The 24,675-nt window shown below is 41.8% G+C and overlaps 1 protein-coding gene across 5 annotated transcripts in view; it reads right to left on the bottom strand.

Moving 5' to 3' along the window:
• The window catches only part of MTOR (mechanistic target of rapamycin kinase), a 66,401-nt gene that overhangs the window by 7,433 nt on the left and 34,293 nt on the right, over positions 1-24,675 (bottom strand). For all 5 annotated transcript variants that reach the window (XM_030508260.1, XM_030508263.1, XM_030508262.1 and 2 more), the window contains 20 exons: positions 24,364-24,439; positions 22,311-22,450; positions 19,677-19,777; positions 18,696-18,811; positions 16,258-16,335; positions 15,347-15,454; positions 13,148-13,273; positions 12,391-12,522; positions 8,785-8,900; positions 7,367-7,484; positions 6,410-6,616; positions 5,699-5,799; positions 5,341-5,437; positions 4,754-4,852; positions 4,038-4,160; positions 3,240-3,422; positions 2,464-2,598; positions 1,990-2,164; positions 1,638-1,773; positions 805-952 (listed from right to left, as the gene is read on the bottom strand). In XM_030508260.1, the coding sequence (XP_030364120.1) occupies positions 805-952; positions 1,638-1,773; positions 1,990-2,164; positions 2,464-2,598; positions 3,240-3,422; positions 4,038-4,160; positions 4,754-4,852; positions 5,341-5,437; positions 5,699-5,799; positions 6,410-6,616; positions 7,367-7,484; positions 8,785-8,900; positions 12,391-12,522; positions 13,148-13,273; positions 15,347-15,454; positions 16,258-16,335; positions 18,696-18,811; positions 19,677-19,777; positions 22,311-22,450; positions 24,364-24,439 (2,515 nt within the window). The remainder of the gene's footprint in view (positions 1-804; positions 953-1,637; positions 1,774-1,989; positions 2,165-2,463; positions 2,599-3,239; positions 3,423-4,037; positions 4,161-4,753; positions 4,853-5,340; positions 5,438-5,698; positions 5,800-6,409; positions 6,617-7,366; positions 7,485-8,784; positions 8,901-12,390; positions 12,523-13,147; positions 13,274-15,346; positions 15,455-16,257; positions 16,336-18,695; positions 18,812-19,676; positions 19,778-22,310; positions 22,451-24,363; positions 24,440-24,675) is intronic.

Here is a 24,675-nt window from a genome sequence, read left to right as displayed (position 1 = left end):
AACACAGTAATTGCAAATCATTTCATATCAAGTTTGTATTGAAATTATTTGTAGACTGACCAGTATGTTCTCAAACACAGTGAGATCATTGAATAGTTTGGGTTGGAAAGGACTTTAAGATCATCTAGTTCCAACCCCCCAGCCATGGGCAGGGACACCTCACACTAGACCATATCGCCCAAGGCTCTGTCCAACTGGCCTTGAACACTGCCAGGGATGGAGCATTCACCACTTCTTTGGGCACCCTGTGCCAGTGAAATGACCACCCAACAGTGAAGACTTAATTTTAAATTGGATAGCAAATGATTCAGCATCCATGAAGTTGTCCATAGCCATATTAATTGGTAAAATTGTTTCAAAACCTACAATCCAAATAAGTCTTCTGGGTTGGCACATGCTTTCCTGTTTGGCTGGCAATTCCAACTTTTCTAGTAATGTTCAGTGTCTCCAGTCTGTCTAATTTTGACCCTGTTGCTTAGACACAATGTTTGTAAATGCCAGCAGCATGGCATCTTGTATAAGGCACATTACAGTCACACATAATGCCAAACACATTTTAGTCACCAGATGGTACCAACTTGTGGTCACTGCTAAAACAGGAAAGGAGAAACAAATAAAAGTACGGCCAGTTTTACCTCCTGGTAGCATTTTGTAACTCTTATCTGATATTTCTGCATTTATTGCAGGTACCAATAACAATCAGAAAGCAGACAAAGGAAGAACAAGCTGTGCACCATTATTCTTCATTAATACACTGTAGTCCTAAAAGCATGTACCAAAAACTCTGCCAGCTTTGGCCTTTACCCTCAGCATGATGCGATGTTCAATGTTGAGCAGGATCTTCTTCTTCTCTCGGTAGTCTCGTATGAGTGCATGCAGCGTGTCACAGTGGGGGACCCAACCAATCAAGCCTGAATTTGTAGACAGTGGAATAACAGCATATCTCTGGATGCTACAGGAAAACAAAAAAAAAAGGAGAATCAGAGATCATATTGTTGTATATTGTGAATTGTTACATTTCAAGATACTTAAAACAACTATCACTAAATCTGATTCTGATCTAAATTGTCTCTTCAGTAGCTGCTCTGCTTTTCTTCTTGTCAAACAGACCCAAAACATCCAGTTGGATAGATTGCTGTCAGTCTGCAGACACTCTCAAAGCTTATGTGGTTTCCACTGAAAGACTGCTTTGAGAAGGTACATGTTATATCACCCACAGTGATCTACTATTTGCACATGATATTTGATACGTTCATGCTTGAAAGACACTGTACAGAATTGCAGTCAGTGACTATTCACCAAGCTATTTAGTGACTATAATGAAAAAATCCTTGCCAAACCCCCCTGTTCTCAGGCTCCTAAGGCAGCGCTCACACTACCTTGAAATAGAGGTTGCCTCAAAACCCGTAACTATTTTCAGGATGGGACTTTAATTTAATAAAACAAGCAATCCTCTCAGGATACACTTCCTCCCATTTTGAATTCTATGAATGTTTTGTTCTTTCTTTTTTAATTAACTTAGTTCCAAGATTTGCCATTTCCTCACACACCAGCTGGTCGTGCCAAGGGTCACTTGGAAACTGCACCTACACAGGGTGTCACTGTGCATAAGCACACTGATTTTCCACAGCACATACCTGAGGTTTTTACGAAGAGATGTTGGGTCATTTGCTAGCAGAGTGTTGACCAACCCAAAAAGCTGCATCACTCTTTCATCTTGGCGAAGGTCTTCATGACCCTTCAGAAGGAAGACAAACTCATGCCCATTGCTTCCTGCAAAGGAGTTAATACACAAGTTTACTCTTGCTGAACAGACACGAGTACACCCAAGAACTGGAAAATGTGGTAGTCAGACTGACCAGGCCACTAAGAAATGTCTCATCTGAAAGGAAATGCAGAAGAAGTTTTACCTGGTAAACATGCAGTTTGACCTAAAAGCAACGACTGTTTAGACACTAAAACAGCTAAGAGAAAACTGCTTTCTCTTACCCATTAATGTTAACTTCCTGGGCCGCTGCTTGGATGTGATGACCTGCAGTGAGGGTGCAATGGACTGAATGCGTATGATGGGCTGGTTGGGATCATACGTTCCTGGCACTGCCAATTCCAGGTCCCGGCACATCAAGAGTTTTGGTGACACATACTGTAGTTCCAAAGAAGTGAGCTGCCAAAACCAAAAGAGATACAACCCCCCAAGAATTTCAGTTAAATCTCACTGATGAGATTCATTCTTCTCAATGAAGAGTTCATGCTGTTGAGGGATTTGGAACAGTTCAGGCAACTGCCAATACTTCAGATGCTTGCAGGAAGCGCTTCATAAGCAGCAAACTTGCAGCAAATCATATGGAGATATTTCCAGAATACTGAATTTGAATGTTTTGAATAACCAAAAAACATGCATCAAAGATAGTATTGACAACTTGCACTGTAAGGTCCACAAAAGAACTGTACCTCTCCCCCTACCTGTGGTAGCTGCTTTGAGATACGCCGGAACACATGGTAATAGAGATCCCAAGCCTGAGTTAGGTCTTTGACATTTCCTGATTTCATGTACTTCCTGCACCACTCCTGAGCTTCCATTAGATCTCTGCCATAGGCCTAGGGAAAACAACAGAAGAAAAACATTTCTACAGACTATAGTGGAACAGGGGGAGATCTCTTAACTGACAAAGCATCACAGCCTATTTTCAAACTGCATTATAAATACTTGATCTCACTTTTTCATAGCCTATCCGAATTAACGATCCAGAAATTCCTGAATCCAGGACATGCACTGAGTTGATCAGACAACGTTACTCACAAATAAACTTCATGTAGGAGGCAACAGAAGAAATGGAATCACCCTTTAAAAGTAGGTTCACAAGCTTGAATTAATCCCTTTTGTTAGCTTGAGAGAGGTCACCTCTACTATCTGTGCCAGCGTTTGCCAAAGCACACTGGAGTTAGAAGAATTAAACTGCAGAACAGTTGTATGTTTCCCAGACCCTATCAGACACCCAGCTGATATAAAACTCCAGGGCAATCTGTACTACCGTGGCCCCTATAGCACTGTAGTCCCTCAAAGTGATACAGATCTGAAGACAAATGTCAGTAATGAAGTCTGCAATTACTGTAATGAGTCCCAAGAGATTTACTCTTTGTGTTAAGATTGCAAAGGTCCTTGTAAGACATCTGGGGCAGGCAGCTGTCCTGCCTGGTTTTGAGGGCATGCGGATGGATAGTTGGCCATTTGGCGATACCTGATTGAAGGATGTCTCTTTCAAAGTCTGAGGCCCACGCTCCATCATTGCATGAAGTGGTTCCAGCACCTCAAACATTCCCTTCACATTCCTTTCACCAAAGTATAGACGAGATGCTTCTTCCAACCCTTCATGCCACATCTCGTGCCATAGGATGGCTACACGGATTAGCTCTTCACTCACCTGTTTTAGGATGAGAAAAATGATTCAATGCCTAAAGAAAAACACTGTGACTCTATACTGACTTACAAATGCAAAGCTACTTTCTCCTTACGATTATGATATACTTGTTGCTGACAGCTAGAGGGAGCTACAAGAACTCCTACAATGCTGTTACACTTTTTCTGCAAGGAGCTGAAGAGGCTTTTCTCACCTTATTTGTTGCCTTTAACATTTTCAATATATTTGTGTAGCTTGACCTGAAAGTATTACTTTTCATTGATTCATTAAAAAAATTCATAGCAAGTGAATTAAATTACTCTTTCCATGCTATGCTCTGTGAGTTTTTTTTCACTTTTCATTATCTCTTTATGGAACAATGATTCTTCATTTATTTCTCCTCTAAATTTATTCATAAGAAGACACAAGAACTCAGTGTTTGAACATTACAGTCCTTTTTAAAGCATTGTGTTGAAATTATACTAATACTTTAACTTTCACCAATTGCAAAACCACCCTAAATTAATTGTACTAGAACAAAATTAACAATGAATGAGTCATTTTGTGTTATTATATCTGTGGTATATCCATTCCTGAAACACAACACACTTTATGGTACACTAAGTACCATACACTCACCATCATTGCCTGCTGCACCAGAGTGTTACTGTGCTCACACATGTTTTTCAAGATCTTATTTGCAGCGTTGTGGCGAGCAGTGGTTGTAGATTTAGAGGCCACAGTCAAAGGATAGATCAAAGCCTACAAGGGACATCAACCAATAATACTTTAGAACCATGCAGAAGAGCTACATGCATTGAAAGATTAGCAAAGCATTAATAAATAACAGCTTTAAGGCTGGACAAGAGAAAGGAAGCTTGCTTCTGGAAAGAAGTGATAGGAATTTGCTATTAAAAGTCTTCCAATCTGAAAAGCTTACAAGACTTTAATTCACTGAGCAGCAAAATAACTTTGAGAGCCTACATCAAATTGGAAGAACAAAACCTGTTTTTAGCATTTTGTGATTTTCCACACTGTAGGAAGAAATTCAGGTAAAGCATCTGTGAGGTAGCCTCTTAGTCACTTATTGAGATTTAAGAAGATGCTTTGCACTATCCAGTATTCTATTAGAAGGAGAGAACTTCCCCTGCTGCACGTCTCATTAACCTCTTCTTTCCATTTTTATGTGAACAGTGCTATGGTCAAAGAAGCAGCAGCAGAAATAGTGCCCATCCTCCCTATCATCACTTCCTGTGACTTCCAGTGCAGGCATCTAGACTAGGTGAAATGGAACATAGGAAATGCCTTAACTGGCTATCGGTCCATGGAAATTCCTCCTCTAATCCAAAGCCTACCTGGGGATGGTACCGTCCAATGTCTGTGAGGAGCTGATGAATGAGACGTCCTACTAACGGTCGAGGGGTGTCAATTCTTGCAATGAGCTGAGGGATAACCTAGTAGCAAGGATAAGCAAAATAAACATCACCGTCATCTCACGTGTTCAGTTCACGAGCTGTTCCGCCCTCAGTTAGAGACCTCACAGTCTCTGAAGCAGACAAGAGAGGCCCACCACTCATCTTTGAAATGGTCAGAGGATAACAGAAAGTTCCAAACAGTGTCAGAAACACAGAACAGCTCACTGAGATCACAAGTGTTCTGTGCAAAACTGTTACCTGATCCTGTTATGGAAAGAGTAAGATGTGTCTTGAAGTGTAGTGCTCAAGTAAGAAATAAAGCTTTTTTTTATTTATTTACAAGAGTCATTCCACAAGGCAATAATCTATTAAAGATGCTTGTTAAATCACTTACAAATTGTACTGCACACTGCTCTCACCACTCACCTAAAGAGAACTGTTTAGCAAAGGATCATCATGGATATCATGTAACAAATCCCCAAGCTCCCCCAGAACTGAGATTTATCTTAGCCCTTTGTGTTCCTTACCTGCAGCCAAGTGTCTATTTGGATTGCCTTGACTCCTTCTACCAAAGCCTCATTCACATCAGGCCAATGGCCATAGTCAAACCACAGAGTAAGGACTCTGAAAAAGAGAAATACGTTAGTTAGGAATGAAGCAAGAAATCCCATTCCAGCCAAATACTTTCAGACCCATTTACAAGTGACTCTTCTTCCCAGAACCTACAGACAGTAGTATAAAGGCCAACCCACCTAACATAAATTCGCTTGGACTGAAGCATTCTCTTAGTTTAACCATAACACCAAGAAGCAGCAACAGCATCTACCTGATCTTAAACCACATGCCCTTATCAGGTGGATTTCATTTACTATGTGCTTTATGTACCTTAGAGTGTCTTGTAGATTGTTTCCTCGAGACAGAGATATGGAACGGAAGAAACCCTGGACAGCAGGGACTGTGTACATCAAGAGGGTCTTGGATAAATCCTTTTGGAATGAAAGTTACTGCATTAGTTCTATACAAGCACATCAGTCCACATGAATCCTAAACTCAGCAAGGGTAAAGAGGAAGAAGTATGCAGAAACATAGGCCTAATACACACTATAGTTGACTTTTGCTCATATTCCTCCCAGGAAATGTTGCTTCTGGAATATATATTTTGCTTGACATAGGTCTTTGAGCCTGGGAGGGAACATGCTGTGAAGTGTTTTTATACTTCAGTCTCCTGGCAAAACTATGGACAGCAAAGCAGCCTAAAAACTACAAACCTACTATAACTGGTAGGTAAAAAGAGATGGCTTAGAGTCTTTCATGAAGATCTTAAGCAGCAGAACTTGTTGGTGCACACAGGATAACCTACGATAGCCATCCATGCCTTTGCTTTAGTTCACAGCTAACTCTGCATTAATTTAGTCGTTTCCCTGAAGACTGAGTTAACCTGAACCTCCTCACTTTTGCTCTAAGTTATGAGTATGTACACACACACACAGACAGCTTCCTCAAGTCAGGTATACATAGCAGCTTGTTCCCCACCATAACATTTTCCTTCTAAGCAGTAAGTACCAATCTCTCAACATAAAGAGGGAAGAAGGGTACCTCAGTGACTTTTTTCTGCACTGGAGATGGGATGGGACTGTTCTCTGTGCTCTCTGCATCACTCTCACTATTGCTGCCCTCTGTGTTAGCACTGGTGATGCTGGCTCCACTGGCATGACGTAGTTTCTTCTTCTCATCTCTGGCCTGGTTTTGATGTTTGTAGTGAAGCACTGCTTCAAAGTTCATCACTGCCCAGGCATGCCAGGCCTGCCAACAAGAGAGAACAAAAGTCAGAAGGAAGACGAATCCTTTCTGCAACCTGTATTTCTAATTATTAGAGATAATAATCCAACCTTTCTGAGTTCATAGACAACAATAGTAAGTAATACCCTGCAGATAACACAATGCTTTGCTCTCTCTAATTGCTTGTAGTTTTAACTGTCTTATTATCTTAAATAACATCAGGTGATTTCTTGGCCAGCTCTGTAGCAAAAATTCAATCACATGCCATTCACATACACCTTAATTTTTCAAAGCTTAAAATGAAGATTAATATGTTAGGACTAGAGGAGGTGTAATGGGAAGGAATGCAGGAGATGACTGCCCCAGAGAAGAGCCGGCACCAAATATTAATTGGAATTTCACAACCCTGAAATCAAAGGCTCTTTGGAGAGTTAGCAACAAGGCTACTTTCTAGTTCAAGTATACAAAGTCAGAATAAGTTCTTTTTTTTTCCATTTAGATTATCCTTTCTCCTTCACTGTTAATTGACAGGAGAGAAAGTCCCAAAAGCAAGAATAGAAACTGAACTATGGCCTAGTTTTACAAGCCAGATAAAATTCTAAACAGGAATCTCAGTGTTGCCTTGGGCTGCCTTCTCTGCTGTTTTAACTGTACTCGCAGTTAAGGCAGATAGTTACAGGAGATCTTCCTATGAACACCTTCCTTTGCTGTAGTATGGGATGTGATCAAATTTACTCATCTCTGCAATGGCGCTGGAGGGTTTTCCTTACTGACCTTGTACCAGTTGCGATCATGCTCTGTTGCAGCACTGTAGTATTGCAAGACTTTGGGGATGGTACTTTCGTTGATGCCTTGCAAGTTCAGCTGCCACTCACCCAGCTTCAGGAAACACCTGGTTAAGCAAAGGGATTATTGACTCAGAACCTAGAATGAAAATGAAGCTTGCTGGATTAAGAGGCAGACTTCTTATCTGAAGCCTGAAAGATATTTCATGTGGTAAACCCACTCTCCTGCAGACTGAGAGCATGTGTGTTAACATGTAAGGTTCAAAACACCTACATCCTAGTTCTAAGTGTGGAACTAACTAGTAAACGGTTTGATTTTTAGGGAGAAAGGCGAGGGTCAAACTGCTCCTCGCTTACATCAGTTATAAAATAAGAAGTAGCTAACAGGAGCATCAAAAGACTTCACTGGTATTGATAAAATGCACACAGCATCTGTGCTGGCTAGCTATACTTATCACCATATGAACTAGCCTTCTGGAGAGAACACTGTGACAGACAAACAGTGGAAACACAGAGCAACTGCTCTTCCCCCAAGCCAGAACCCCATTAAGTCATCCCCTCCCAGAGAAAAGGAAAAACAACATATTTTTACTGCAGCAGGGTGGGGCTGTGGAGGTTTGTGCAAAGCTTAATACTTTGATCCCTCAGCAGGCTTTAAATATCACAGTTACACAGCTGTCCTTTCTATATTTTGAGTTTCCCAGAAAGCATTGTGCAAGAAAAATAGTGTGTGCAACTCATTACTCAAATCTTCTGTGATAGTCACTCCGAAAAAAAAAATTAGATGACAATGTTATCAAATTCCCATTCTCATAAAATCAAATTAAGTGCATACCTGTCTTTAAAAAAGGCCAACCTTCAATTGTAAGCACTATGCAATTGCTTCTTTAAATTGGAAACAACAGATCTGGCACCTCCAGATCCATAGAGGAAATGGAGATTATAAAATGTGGTTTTAATGCAAAAATATTTTAAGAGACCATCACATGCTGGGCACCTATTGCCCAAAGCACTGCTGTTTTATTAAGGGCACATGCTGCCACGCATAGATGTGCCAGGCATGTGGGAAGTGTTTCTTTCCTAGTGACTGGATGTCCTGAAAACCAAATAGCCATGCTGAGAGCTCTGCCTTCTGCCAGCGAGCCACAGTGCCAGAAAAATCCAACCAGCTGCCAGAGACAAACACAAGCTTGTTTACACTGATGTGTCATAACATTTACTGAAAACTACCTGATAGATAAGAATGCAATACCAAAGGGGTCTCTACCAGCAAAATGAGAAGCAATCCTTTTAATCAAAGCATGGGCCTCATATAAAATGTGCCATCTGCACGGATCCAGCAACCTCATCAGGAAAGACATCAGCTTCACTAAATAGCCAAAGGGTATCCAAGCACCAGATGCTGACCGTGCCATGAGCTTGTGGAGTTCCTGCTTGTGCTGCTGGTCCTCAGTTGCAATAGCATGTTGTGCCTGCTGCTGCATTGTCTGCACGAAGTGCTGCATGTGCTGGAATGCGTCAATCTGCAATGGGATGATGGTTGCAGTAAGGACCACAGGGGTTAAATACAACTTCGCAGGAGAGGAAGACACTGTGGAAATGAACTTTTATTGAAAGCAAAAAATACATTTTGTTTCTTTTCAAAGCTATCCCTCTAAAATCAGTTCATACATATGTAGCACCAAATAAATGAAGATGTTAGAGATTCTTGATGTCTCAGGAATCTGGCCACTGAATTGCTACACTGAGGAACAAAGAACTACATCCTTCCAATGCTAGGCTCACCTTCATGTCATACACACAGTCAAATGCATGACCACCCATAACATAAGCCACCATTGTGCTCTGATGTGCAAGAACTCAACTCTGGCAAAGTGACAATGACACCTGTACAAGAAGCATCAGAGAATGTCCTGTTAGTGCCCATGCAGAGTGAGGTTCTAGTAATGAGGTTCTAGTAATGAGGTTCTAGTAATGATACAGACATGTCTCATTTGCAATTGAGCATGCACATTGAAGGCAGTCCAGCAATTCCAACAATCAAACAGATGTTCATAGCTTACAAACTGTATCTGACCAGGTCACTATCATAACAGACAGGATCACAAATCCAGAGAAGCCTGTCTATAATACACTATGGCCTGAAACAGGAAAAACAATTTGAGAAAATAATGCCTGAAGGAAAACTTGCAGCTTCCTGATCATCCCTCCTAACCTCTCAGCTTTGGCAAGGCTTCCAGTACATACCATGGGATGTAAACTTTGAGTCGTTTTAACAAATTAAAGCCTTAAAGATTGTTCAAGAAGTACAAATGTACATTGCTGCTTTGCCAGCAGATTACATAAGACAGCAACGCTAAAGCAACTTGCACTGCCAAATTTTGAGGGAATTCTCTTTTTGAAATTCCTTGGAAAGAATTATGGCGTAAGAAACCCCAAAATTACAGATTTAATGAAAATAAAGTATGCATGCTTCACTGGAAACAATTAAAGTAAAGCTCTTGCAATCTGCAAGGTCATTTCAGGTCAGAAACTGCAGAATATGCTTTAAAGAGTCCAATTTACTTCTCTTCCATCTAGAGGAATGAGTTACTTTAGAGTGAGACAAGAATCACCTCAGCTGAAATGCCTCATCTATCCTGCTCAAACGTCAGCCTGCACAAGCCAATTGTCAGGAAAAAGAGTATTAGTCCAGGGTGAAATAAAAGAAAGTATCACGCTATTAACATTAACAGGGGCCATTCCATAGCTTGTAACCTAGATACTTGGTTAGAAGGGGGCAGGGGGGAAATAGCAATCTTATAAATAGTTAGGCTGTTATGCCAGACATTGACATTGTCTATGTCAAAAATAGACAAAAGGATACTGCCAAACAGTTATGTGCCCCTCATATCTGCACACACCCAACAATCCATTCTTTAGTTTCCACTAATACTGAAAACTGATCACCATAAATCAACAGGCAGAGCTTAGGAATGAGACAACAATTGAATTCCTAAGTCTGTACACAAGCCTTGTTCTGGTGTATGTCTGTAGAATGCAGCTGCTGGCAAAGGTCCTTGTTAGAAGAAATGCAATAGGCTTTACTTATCCATCTTTTTAGATGTTTAAGAAAAGATTCTTGTGCAGCTCTGCAAGTGCTATGAGGCTGGTTACCACCTAGATGCCAGATCCAGCAGGAAGAAAACTGGCAAGTGCCGAACTGGCGGTAAACAAAAGGTCTCAGGTCAACCAACCAACCTTAAACTACTCAGCTAGAGAAAATGGTCATTTCCTACCATAGCAACCTACTTCAGCAGCTTATTACTTAGGATACCAAAAAAAGTGAACACACAGAGCTTTATAAAACTCTGGTCTACATTTGCCACTGGGTAAAACTATGTATTTAATGACAGTCACTCAATTAGGACATCAGGATACACCCAACCATATAATGCTTCCGGTACCAGAATTCTCTAAACACTTTCAAGTGTTGTTTATACCAAACACTAAGTGTCACTCCAGACTGCAAACTTTACTGTACCCTAATATAGCTTCTTCTGCCTCAGAGCAGCACCTTTAACCATGAATTTAACAAATAAGTATCTAATTTCCAAGTGCCTCAAAGGACTGAATCATTGACTCAGCCCTTCCTGCAGAAGAGCACTCAGAGAAAGGGTTGAGCCTTGCACGCAGGTCCAGGACTAGTGCTTAGCTTGGATAAAGTATTTCTCCCTCAGCACTGTAAACACCGCCCAGTTTTAATGTGTTAGAAAGAAGGAAAAAACCCAAACCCTTAGACACATTGCTTATGTACTGTATTTAAATAGGAAATCATTCAATGAGCAAGAGGAGGTGATTCTAACCACATCTGTTCCTCCTTCTCATCTTTGCTGCTTTTCTGATCTTTTTTTTCCCTGTCTTCGTGGGCTCCACATATTCTTGCACCAGTTTATTTTAGATACGTTCTCTTTCCCACCCCCTTTATCTTTGTGCCTTCTTTCATTCTGCTTCCTACAACTGCACCAGTTTCCTGCATCTTCTCTCTTTCTTTATCACAGGTTAAACACAAAAAAGTCCACTTTCACTTGAAGACACAAGCAGAGAAGACCCATATGCTTCTTGGGTCATTTACTGAAGCAAGTGAGAGACCATTGCAGAGTTTTACAAAGCCAATAGAACAGGGCCTCATCAGCAGCTCCTTCTGTTTTTTAAATTCAAATGAGAATAGGTCATGGCAATGTTCCCATAGCAATGGCTCTGCTCCAGTGCTGGCAATCCCAAAGACAGGAAAAATAAAAAAGATGTGGCAGAATATGAGGATAAATGGAGGCTTTAATGTATATTAAAAAAAATAGATAGGTTATCCAGTCTGGAGCTTATTGGATTTGATTATGTAAATTCTCCCTGTGTTGCAATGTCAAAAACATTCACCCCAGGCTCTTTGGAGCCAAACTGCTCCTATGACAAAACCCTATGTACTTTTCAGCTGTCTTTCAGTTAGACATTTTCAATAACGTCCTTAATAGAAGTCAGTTCTACTCAGCAACTAAGTACAAACTGTTCAGGATACCTGCCTAAGACTAGTAATGAAAAAACCCTCCTTCCCTCTTTCAACATGTAACCCTGGCCATAGGTACAGTGTGGAAACCCGGCAATCAGAACAGTGGATGAAAAGTCAAGTACCAAGCCCACACAGTAAAACCCTGGTGAGGACAGAAGAGCTACTACTATAGACCATTAATCTTGGCTGCATCCCTTGGGTACCTGATACTGGTTTAGTAAAAATAATCTTTCCATGTAGGAAATAAAATTAGGGCCAGGCCTTCCCTGTCACTACAGAGGTGCAAAGGAAGATTTCAAAAGCTTATATTCTGAATAACAATAAGGAAAGGGATTCTTTATGCTTTTTTAGGTGAGCGAAAATAAAAGCTTCAGCCTTGACTTTGTTCAAGGGATTACGAAGAGCTCATGTGTGTGCCACTGCACAAAACCTGAGCAACGAAACGCAGAGAGTACGATGTTCTTTTGTACCTTGCGGGCGCTCTTCCACATGTGCTTCATGTATGCATAAGTCACTTGGGGATGAACTGTTGGCAGTGGGTGATCCAGCTGTCGAGACGGATCTACTCCCAAAAGCAGGACAAGTGTCTTATGGGCCAAAGCCTGGAGAAAGTTGCAAAGAGAAAAAGCAGGTTAAACCAAGCTCACTCGTACCTCTATTTCATATTGATCACAGAACTGCCAGCCACTAAAAACAGACCTCCAACCCTCCAGATAAAACAAACACAGCAGCTTTGTTACCACTCCCTGGACTCGTAAGAATATCATATGATAAACCATACGTCTTCACTGGGATCAGACCATTAGATTCTCATTTCAGAAGCCAGTAGAGAGTGTGCAATCTGTTTCAAGCAGTTTTGGTAATAAATCTTGTGGTGAATGTTGAAACAGGATTGTAATGTTCAACGATAACACCACTGCTAAAGCATTCTGTCAAATCTAGAATGTAGAGAGCACTATTATAACTACCAGTGTTGCACAAGAACTGTCAGGTATAGCGCACAATAAAAAATGGGCTCCAAGCTCCCAGGTCCCACAAAAATAACCTTGACTACAAGGATGAACTCTACACTGGTTACAGTTTTAGCATTTAAACAACACTCTTCCTCAGAGGAGAGCCCATCTCATTTGGGCAATGAAAGTGTTTGGAAATGTTCAAGGTTGAAGCAGCACAACAAAGCCAAAGTTTAAACAGCTGCTCTAGAGGGTAGAGCCTGATCATGCTCACCAGTCTCCCACTCTTGCCACACAAGCTGGCATACTTGAGCCAAGTTCTCATGTCCTCATGGGGATTTACAACAAGAGATCGGACCATCAATATTCTTTGCCAGTCTTCCACAATTCGTTGACAGCCCTGAGAGAAAAAGGAAGAGAGAACTTGTCAGCGTTTTATCTCCAATCTCCTCCATGGAGCCTTAATTCAGAATCTGAAGGGACTTTTCCCAAGATGGAGAGACTTTAGCACCCGTAATTCACAGCAGGCCAACATTACAAACTAAGTGGCTATTTCTTTAACACTGTAACTTGGGGAGAAGGTCAAGTCCCTGACTCTTATTCTCTGTAGCCAGCTCAGTCTTTGAAGTCTAACAATATCCTCTAATGGAAAAAGGAGAAAAGCTTCTAAAGCAGAAATGCATCCAAAAATCAGAAAAGCTCTTTATGCAATTCCAAAAAAAGAGTTTTACAACCCTCTTCAACCTAGTTTTAATGCCTATTTTTGGTTTAAACAGTGACAAATCTCAAGATGGTGATGGTACAAAACCAAATGGTTGCAAGGATATTTTTGTTATTGCCCTTTTTCTTCTCCTTGCATGTGTTGCTCTTAGAGGCTGGCATGACTGAAGTGATAACTCTGCCAGAAACTGCAGTTCCAACTGCTATGCTGCTTGTGCAAGCACTGTCTGGTTCTTGTCTGTCTGAAGGGAGAGGCACAACAACATTGTCAAAGCAGGACAAGACTATTTCAGATGTTCAAGGATACTATAAGAGAAGTAGAATTCTGGAAGGGACAGTAACAACCAAATACATGGTGCTTGATGTAATAGCCAAGTACTTCAGGGTAACAGTGATGCTCTGAAGTTCATATCAATCCAGAGGCCACTTAGTTTTGAGGTAAACAAAAGAATTTCCAATGGCATCAAGCACCTTGGCACCAAAACAGCTATTTCTTTCCCTTTTCCCCCCAAATTGAGGGCTGGGAAGCTAGGCAAGGCTTGTTCCCTAACACCCAATTAAAGCTAATCCAACAGGCATTTTAAGATTATTAAAAAGCAGCTATAAAATGTGCAAGAACTGAATGTACTGCTCTTAGGACTATGAACAGCTATAGTCAGACATTACACTTCCTGTCACTCTCAATTTCGGGAATGGTCCCGAGCTTTTCCAGACAGGAATGCAGATGGGAGACTAAAAGCTTTGTCACAGTTTCCCAAAGAGCTAAAAAATATGCAGCAGTAACAGCCTTTCATAAGGAGGCAGATAAAGAAATCAAGAGTGAGGAACTCTGCACAGGGAGAAATTCTTCCTCCAGGCACCATATCAAAAGTTGGTATAATGAAAGCATTTTGCCCTAATTATGCCTTCCCCCCCCCCCCCTTCCCTTGCAGGAATCAGCACTTTAAGCAGTATTCTTGTATGTACTACTTCAGCTGATGATGTTCACTTTCACTGTAGGGATGCCTCTTGTAAGGAAACAGTCTCCAAATATTTGGATGATTTAAATCTTCAGAGGTGCTTTGGATTTTTGCTGTTTAGAGTAAGAAAGGCACAGTCTTCTCTTTAAATGCAGGAAATGCAGCATTGCTAAAGGTCTTTCAAGAGGACAAGGCTAATCACAGAATCAGACTCATTTAGGTTGGAAAAGATCTTGAAGGTCATCAAGTCCAACCATAAACCTAACACTGCCAAGTCTACCACTAAGTCATGTCTTTGAGTGCCACCAGTCAATTGGAAATGTTCTTGTAAGAGAGCAAAACAAGAGGAACAGGACAATCTTTTACAAATATGAATTCTCTGTTCAGTTTTCCAGCACCGTACGAGAATGCACTTCTTAAAATGCAGCCAGCCAGGTAAAAAGTTCAAACTAGCCTTATCCAAACCAGTATTGCCAGGTGTGATCCAACACTGAGATAAACAGTCTTGGAGTTGTTACTAGTGTCTCCATTCTGTACGCATTTATTTCAAGGCTTAAATCACCTTACTAAGTGTCACATCAGTAGACACCTCAGAAGCATTAACCAAAACCCAAAATCACTAGGACAGATGCAAAGGAGAAAGCACACAGCCATGTAAGCTTATATGCTATAAGGAGAAAAAGAGAAATGGAAAGACTTGCTGAGCCACCACACTGACTCGAAAGGAAGCTGTTCACATCAGCACATCACACAGCACATCAGGATCTCCATCCTTGATCTTTGCATAGATGTACCTGCAGTCTTTCCCACCAGATCTGGCGGATGATCTCACGGCGTTCTGGTACAAGTTTATACTGGATAACCTCTTCCAGCTCTGACAGCATCTGGCAGGATACCATAGCCTGAAGGAAACAATCACATTCCATTCCAATCACTACAGAACACATCTACAATTAAGGAACAGTATTTTGGCATCAAAATCTTAAGTACTGCCCAATATGCTGCCCAACAGGTAAAGGATCCACTGCTGTATACAGGTATCTAGACAATCATAGAATCATGGAGTGGTTTGGGTTGGAAAGGACCTTAAAGCTCATCCAGTTCCAATCCCCTGGCATGGGCAGGGACACCTTCCACTAGAGCAGGTTGCTCCAAGCCCTGTCCAGCCCGGCTTTGAGCACTGCCAGGGACGGAGCAGCCACAGCTTCTCTGGGCAACCTGTTCTAGTGCCTCAGCACCCTCATATGGTAAGAACTTCAGCCTAGTATCTAATCTCAATCTCCTCTCTTTCAGTTTAAAGCCATTCCCACTTGTCCTATCCCTACAGGCCCTTGTCCAAAGCCCTTCTCCAGGTTTCCTGTAGCCCCTTTAGGCACTGGGAGCTCCTCTAAGTTCTCCCCTTAAGGAGCCTTCTCCAGGCTGAATAGGCCCAGCTCTCTCAGCCTGGCTCCAAAGCAGAGCTGCTCTTCACCTTTGAATCTGCCAATTTAGACTTTCTAAATGTCAATTCTCATCTCTTTCCTGGGGGGAGCTCATGTCCTAAAGCCGCTCCTACAAAGTTCTGTTTCTTATCTGACAAGAGCCATTTAGCTTGTGGGCCTACACAGGTCTTATGCTTAATACGAGCACTACTCAGAAGTTTTATGCAACTTCTAGAAAGAGTCTGAAGCAGCAATGAGGAGAATGAAGGCTGAGACACACTTACCCCATAGGCTCGACTGTAGCTCTCTCCTGCCATGGCAGTCAGCTCAGCATCTAGCAGATCTCTGGCTTTGTCAATGCACTGAAATAGAACAAGATACTGGGGCAAATGCGCTAAGTTTTACCTTAACAGAATTAATCTGTTCCATCATAGAATCATAGAATCGTAAGGGTTGGAAAGGACCTTAAGATCATCTAGTTCCAACCCCCCTGCCATAGGCAGGGACACCTTGCCCTAAACCATGTGGCTCAAGGCTCTGTCCAACCTGGCCTTGAACACCGCCAGGGATGGAGCATCCACAACCTCCCTGGGCAACCCATTCCAGTGCTTCACCACCCTCACTGTAAAGAACTTCTTCCTTATATCTAATCTAAACTTCCTCTGTTTAAGTTTGAACCCATTACCCCTTGTCCTACCACTACAGTCCCTAAGGAAGAGTCCCTCCCCAGCATCCTTGTAGACCCCCTTCAGATACTGGAAGGCTGCTATGAGGTCACCACGCAGCCTTCTCTTCTCCAGGCTGAACAGCCCCAACTTTTTCAGCCTGTCTTCATATGGGAGGTGCTCCAGCCCTCTTATCATCCTCGTGGCCCTCCTCTGGACTCGCTCCAACAGCTCCATGTCCTTTTTATGTTGAGGACACCAGAACTGTACGCAGTACTCCAAGTGGGGTCTCACAAGAGCAGAGTAGAGGGGCAGGATCACCTCCTTCGACCTGCTGGTCACGCTTCTTTTGATGCAGCCCAGGATACGGTTGGCTTTCTGGGCTGCAAGCGCACACTGCCGGCTCATGTTAAGCTTTTCGTCAACCAACACTCCCAAGTCCTTTTCTGCAGGGCTGCTCTGAATCTCTTCTCTGCCCAGCCTGTAGCAGTGCCTGGGGTTGCCCCGACCCAGGTGTAGGACCTTGCACTTGGCTTGGTTAAACTTCATAAGGTTGGCATCGGCCCACCTCACAAGCGTGTCAAGGTCCCTCTGGATGGCATCCCTTCCCCCCAGCGTATCAACCGAACCACACAGCTTGGTGTCATCGGCAAACTTGCTGAGGGCGCACTCAATTCCACTGTCCATGTCACCGACAAAGATGTTGAACAGGACCGGTCCCAACACCGATCCCTGAGGGACACCACTCGTTACAGGTTTCCAACTGGACATCGAGCCATTTACCACAACTCATGGACAAAGCTGGCTTTGTTCCCATTCTCCAATAAGAATCATGAAAGGATGCTACCAATGGAAAGATTGGACAGGAAAACAGGGGGCAGGTATAGGAGAAGTCAATGGGGCTTCATTTATTACCTGCACAGTCTGAAATTTGTACTAAAAATACTAAATTGCAGTATTTCTAATCCTACTGTCATGTAGGGATCATCATTAGTAACATTTATAGAGGAAAAGAGAAGTTCACATTTTAGTGCAGGAGAGTCAGTTACAAAAAGGCCTCAAGAAACACCTTTTGATAATATACAATGATAGAAAATAGCTTTCTCTGTTTTATGTAACCCAACAGGTTTTCATGAACTTTACAGGACAGCAAATTCCATTCTTCATCCTCCAAGATATGCTCTTCAAGCATGAAATAAACCTGCTCTGGTTCCAGTCATTATATAATCTCTCATCTATAGTTTTTCCTGTTCAAAATGTTAAAGGTTAATCACAAACTCTACGCCTCTGAATGCCTGGCTAATTTTACTGTGCACATCACCCAAAAATCCACATATGGGTTTTGACAGAGCAGATTGAATTGCTCCTTTATCTAAGCTGGCAAGCCAGCACATAACAGAATTCTGAGAAATGGTACTTGAGCTTCCTTGCAAAGTAAACAACATGCTCCACATTTACAGAGCGGAAAAAGTCACTCTGCAAATCTCTTCTGTGACAAAGCATGCCAATATGGATCTGTTTAACAGATCATTCCTTACCTTGATTTCTCCTATCAATCTAGGATTTGTCACTGTTACCAGAAAAAGTAAAGGAAAAGTTCTGGTAAATGATGGATACGAGCAATTCACTGAAAAAGCTGCAACAGACAGAAGAACACCTACGAAGAATCTTGTGTGTGTCTTAAGGCATGAATGCCTTTTATCAAGCAGTGCCTTGTAGAATAGGTCCTCTGCTGAGATAGTCCTTGTGCACTGTCTGTCTAGAAAACAGACAGAGAAGTGAAGAAGCCTAAGAATGTGTGCAACATTCTTACACTCTACAGCACTTGACCACTACTATCTGTACATATATTCATGTGTTTTACATATATTCAGTGCTGTTCCAGTGCTGGAGATACAAGATAAGCTCAATCACTAAGGTCTAATACATCAATGGAATAAAAAGGTTTTGGGCAATTCATAGGTTATTTAAGACAGACTGTTTAAAGCCATTGTCTTTCCATGCACCAGTATAGCCTAGTTCAGCTTAAACTAGGTTTTGGGAAAGAAGGTAATTACCTGCTGAGCCAGTGAGAAGAGGTCCTGATGAAGAGCCAGTACAGCCCTGTAGAAAGCACCATCATGGGTGTCCCTCGGGATCATGCAGGTATATTCTTCCATGCTATCCCACTGACCTGCAGAGACACAGATATCCTCAAGTAATACAACAGCTTTCTCTGCAACAGAACTATGCTACAGTGTGCTTAGGTATCAGCAACTAGGCTTCAATGCTGACATTTAAGCCAGGTTTCCAGAAGCTTGTGTCTTTGGCAGGGACAGACTGTGTTCTAAATTGTGTATATACGTACACATAAACTGTATATATATACACATAGACAGAGTCATAGACAAGCAAAACCACGGGCATTTTTCTTCTAGGCAAATTGTTAACCTCATGGAAAAGGTTCTTGCACTCCGTGTAATGGAGAAGTTGAAATGCTGACATTTCCAGAACATTTGAGTGAATTAGTGTCCAAAAGCAAAAGATGAATTTTTCTCAGCACAGGCTGGCACACAGCAAGTGATTTATAAGCTTCTTCAGTAAACAGCTGGCTATGAACATAACAGATATTTGGACCATTTATAGATTCATTCCACTTAAGATTGTCTACTCAGCAAACACAATTTAGCAAAATGCCCAACAGATTGTTCTGGTTTGTAAATAACAGTCTGACACAAATCAGAGAAGTTCTATTAAGGTCATTTCACATCTGAGCTATGTTCAATGTAAGACTAAGTAAAGGGGACCCGTTAAGCAACTGATCATCTGCTCAGACCAGTAAGATGGTCTCTTCGTTACTGGAGACCGTGCTGAGAGACCTTATGTAAATGCAGATTTTCTAAAGGGTTTCAGTGTCGAATGACACTTCATTGCCCAATGTAAATAATTTTATTCTTTGATTTTGCTGTGTGTTGTATTTTATATTTCTGAAGTAAGTTAAAACTATCTGTGCTCCCACATTGTGAGCTGTCATACCCCACCACAGAAGGATACATTACCTAGACCCCAGGCAGCAGCAGCAGCCATCCTAGCCATCTTAGCTTGAGTTTCATCATTGACCTGTGTCCACTTTTCACAGCACTGCTGGTGGAGCTGCCCCCTAAGAAGAATCCACAATTTCGGATCAGCAAAAAGCCTCTTCTAAGAATTCCTCCTTGTTAAACAACCACTTTCTACAGATAAGATGACCACCAGCCCCATCATTCTTTTATGGAGTGGAGAACAAGATTCTTCTCCTTTGGCCAGTGCAGACGTGCTAGGCTGATGACAAATATCCTATCGTCAGAGAATAATTTCAATGCACATTATGCTTTGAATACAAAACTCCAGAGACAAAAGTTTGCATTTGTTCCTCAGCAGTTAGCAATGACTACTTCACGAACTGAACTGTCAACTCTAATCTACAAATACAGAAAACAACCCAAACCATTCCCAAGAAGAAACTAAACCACATGAAACAAGGCACACTTACATTTTCCTGCAAGTGTCAGTACAAGAAACATATGATGTGAATAGCTTGTGCATGGCTCCTGCTATCAATCATTTTGGATAAACACATCATCAAGTTTGAAGACAGAGACTAGAGAATCAATGCTGCTGTAACCTAGGATGAAGACTTGTCACGGCAAGATCTCAGAGGGGATCTGAATCTTTCATCTCCAGTGGAGAGGAAGCATCAGGATTTTTTACATCTTTGAGATCAACTGGGAATGCTCCATTAATCAAACCTATTTCTGTGGGTGTTGCAGTTCCTGAATTTCTCAGGCTGGATACTCTGTAGCAGTGGAAAAGCTGCCGACTGTGTGGGAGGCCAACTCGCCTTCTCCACTGTCGTCTTCTCCCCTCCCCAAAAGGAAGATGAGTTAGTCAAACAGAACCAATGGGCTGCCACAGGCAAGACAGTAATTTTGACAGCTTAATGGCCCAGAAAGGGAAAAAAAAACCTAAACCCACAAAAGAAATGAAAAAACAAGACAAACCTAGCAATAGCAGTAAATCAGGACCTTATAGATGCTAATACAGTAGTATGGCTCTTGCAGACATAACTACATCAGGAGACAAATGGCTGGGAATATTTTGGCTGTGCTTTCAAAATGTCACTGCACAGAATAGTGAAATAATGATGCTGCATAGTTCAGTTCTGGATTAACCGTCATATTATGCAAGCAGACTCCAGCAGCACAAAGAGTCAAGTTGAACACTATGGAAGAATATCAGCCAAACCATGGAACCCTCAGCCTCAGGATGATGTCTCTATAGCCAGTTGCAAGGTAGCAGACAGCACTCTGCAAAGGCACCTCTGAATTGTAAGACATCTGCAGTTCCACAACAGCAAGCAAACAATTCTTTGTGAGATTGTGACTGCTCTTATCGCTACAGATGCATGTTATCTAGCTCCAACAGAAGAAAAGCATCCTTTTGTAGTATATTTATCACTGATATGTGAAGCAGCAGGAGGTTCAGAGGACACTTTCCACAAATACGTGTCCTGCAGGAGGGAGAAATTCCATAAATCCCTGGTGGGAACTGCCTATTCCTAGAAAAGATGACTGAGTAAGAGTAAGAAAAGATGACTGTGCTCAGTAAGAGGATCTATTTTTCCTACTGAAAAAGCTACACCCAATATGCCTCACTCTCATCTAGAAACAGAAAGGGCAGAAAACGCTGTCAGAATTCAGTTTCTCAAACAGCTCTGTTTCTCTAACAGTAAAATGACTTTAGTGAAGAGGAATCTCCTCTGTGCCACCCCATGGGTTCACGTCAGGACTCATCAGGAGAGAGCTCATGACATGAAAAGTTCAGTAGGAAGGTGGAACCTGGACCAAATCACATATGCCCCTGGGTAGAACTGCATGCTACAGTGCACAGGATGCCTTCTCCTATTATCTTCTTGGAGTTGAACAGGGAGGAAAACAGTGAACTAGCAAAGACTAAGTCAGTACCAGCTCACCCTCTCACAAACGCTGGCTCTAACCAGTTACATGTTGACAGTACACACTTAACACAGGGTTTGAAATACCAAATGTCCACAAAAACAATGCTTAATGAATGTTAAAAAAGAGTAATAATGAACAACTCAGCCAGCTACAAGGTAAGCAAAAGGGTTTTAAAGTGGGAGTAATTCATTTGGCATAATCTTACACTTACTTACAGACAATTTCACTAACAGTTGTCAAAAGGCCACGCATTCTGGATAAGCACAGGTCTGACCATGAACAAATGCAGAAATCTCTCATGCTTTAATCAGAGTTTAAAAAGAAGGGCCACAACAAGCTCCTTCTATGATTGTTTTTGACAAGTGCTGCCCAGTTAACGTCTTCTGAGGGGTCCCCTCTATTTACGGTTTCTTGCTCTGTCACAAATGGGGATGATCAGATCATAAGACTGTGGATTCTCTTTCAGAGAGACCTTAACTTACGAGGTGGGCTATCCCTAAAGGCTTGGGGATGTTATTACTAATTCCAGGTTGAATGTACAAAGCGAGAAGTTGCTGGAAATACTCAAACTATTAAGCAGGAGTAAATAGGAATTCAGGCAAAAAAAATTCCACCTGGATGACAGCATCCAGAGACGAGACAGGCACCATTTTTAAAGGCACCATTTTCCTCAGTCTTCAGGCATTCCCCTCTTACCATTCGCCAAGTGCTTCCAAGCAGCGCATCCGTCCTAGCATCAGCTCAGGATCATCTTTGTTTGTGTCCATCTTCTTGTCATAGGCCACCAGAGCATCTTCCCATTCATGTAGCTTTTCATACCAGGTAGCTTGAATTTCCTAAGGGGAGGAAAAAAACCCCAAAACATTCCAAATAAATAGTGGGATTAATATTGATGAGTCTATATTAACTACTGCAGCTTTTCCTGAAAAATTCTGTGTCTGTGGTGGTCATTTGAGCCTTGTTTTCATCCTAAATATCCTCATGCATTTCTGTGATGCAGAGAAAAGCCTTGAGCTAGAGCAAAAATAGGAATCCTGAGTATTTTTCAACCTGCAGAGAGATGAATTCAGGTTTACCAGAGAGACCAATCTAACACCATCCCCTATTCAGTGCCAGTGAAATACTAGCTCAGTAGCTGCTGCTTTTCTTTTTGAAGAGGAAGAGTGAGTGGGGTAGGAAAAAGGGTAAATGTATAAAATATTCCACTTCCAGTTGTTGCACATGTTTGCATTTAAACAAGAACAGTCTTGTGTTCAGGAGCGGGTTGGAAAAAAACCCAAACCCAAAAAGCACACTGTGTGCCTGGGTAGTGCTACAGAATTTATGACAACAGGTAGTGTGATGCTGGAGTCTAATCACAGCCCTCACAAGGAAAGGCTGTGGTTTGTACCAAAGACTTGAAAAGAAAGCCAAGCAATGATCCTTATCAGCTGCACAAACTTTTCTTCAGTCTTTGTTTCTAGATTGTTTCTAATTTTCAAGAAATAAAACGCCTTAATATATTTTCCATATTTATTCCTGCCAATGTTTTTCTACGCAGTCCTTGGCTGCTCATGTCTTGACATAAGCTGCAGAATAGATTCTTTTCCCAGCCCTGTGGGCTGGGTCAGTATAAACCACGCTCTGCATGCCGGGTCTTCCACTTAGGACATTTATATACCAGCCTTTATCTTCTCAGCTCACCCATAGTGTTTTAAGTAAGTTCCTGAAAGCAGAGCTCAGAGCTCCTCTTAAGTTCTCTTCACTGCCTGTTCTGGCAAACCCTGTGTTTTGAACTACATTACTGCTAAAGAGTGAGGTCAGAATTAGGTAACAGAGAGCTTTGCTCAATCCACCCAAGGAATCATAAGCTGCAAAGATGTTCTGAAGTCTGTACTTCTCCCAGAAAGGAATTCTTTTCCAGTCTAGGTCAAACCCACACTATAATACTACAGCAGAGGAATTCTACCATTTTGTGCTACATGTTCCCACTTTCTAGTGGTTCCTAATGAAAGAGGCTAGTTTACTGTGCTTGCAGGGCTGCCTTCCTTTTCCTAATCACCCTGAGGCATTGCAAGAATTATCACTGCAAAATCATCTTTTTAACAAAGCAGAAGTGGCAGGAGAGCGCAGATGCTTTAGTCCCTGAACACAACTTCAATGCTTATCAAAAAGAAATAAAAAAGGAAAAAGAGTAAGTCATGCAGAGAAGGGCACAGAACACAGAAAAGGATGAGGTTTTTTTATTTCTCTGAACAGTCAAAGTTGTAAGGGACTGGCTAATCTGCTATTCTACATAGTATCTGTGAACTCTCTGACAGGTTCACGTGCCTCCTGGATGAGAGGCCAGAGGTACAACTTCCATTAAATCCTTACCTGGAATGTGTTGATGCAGTTTCTCAAAAGCCCTCAAGCACTTAACACTCAGAATAGGAACTTGCTCCCTCCCTTCCCAGCTTCTTCTAAATAAAATTACTTATTTTCTCAAGTTGCTAGTTGCCCACAGCTGCATTTAGTGTCAACAAGAGCTGCTAAATGCTCCTCTGAATCCGGTTATTGCAGCCTTTCCCAGCTATCTTACCCAGATACAGTGTTTGCGAAGTACACAGCATACACTCCCAGTGGCAGCAAGGCACCTTCAGTATGAAAGATGCACTATTATAAGCAGAGATGTGGTGGACTGACAAAACCACACCACATGAAAAACCCCCACCTACAAACCTCATGAAGACATAAGACATGAAGAAGAGAGTTATCCAGCAGGACTCACCAGCTCCCCAAAGTGCTTCATGGCATATTCCAGGACCCCAGCAGCTGCTTCTGGCTGTTGCAGTTTATTGTTAATGCTGAAAAGGTAGGAAGAGAAAGACCATTTCACACAGTTGGCAAGTATTAGGGGTTGGTCTGAGCTTCTGCTTGATAATCCCAAGCTCCATCATTTAGAAACACCAATGGAATACCCTTCTTTTTGTTTAAAACTTCCAAGTGAATGATTAGACAAAGTGACACACGGTGACTACATATTTGAAAAACAACAGGTACGCCCATATTCTCTGCACATATTCTCAAGGCTTGTTACACA

Source organism: Strigops habroptila, chromosome 16, assembly GCF_004027225.2.
Source record: "Strigops habroptila isolate Jane chromosome 16, bStrHab1.2.pri, whole genome shotgun sequence".
In the NCBI taxonomy this organism is placed as follows: Eukaryota; Metazoa; Chordata; class Aves; order Psittaciformes; family Psittacidae; genus Strigops; species Strigops habroptila.
Note: the sequence above shows the minus strand (reverse complement) of the source record. Positions and strands in the feature narration are given on the sequence as shown.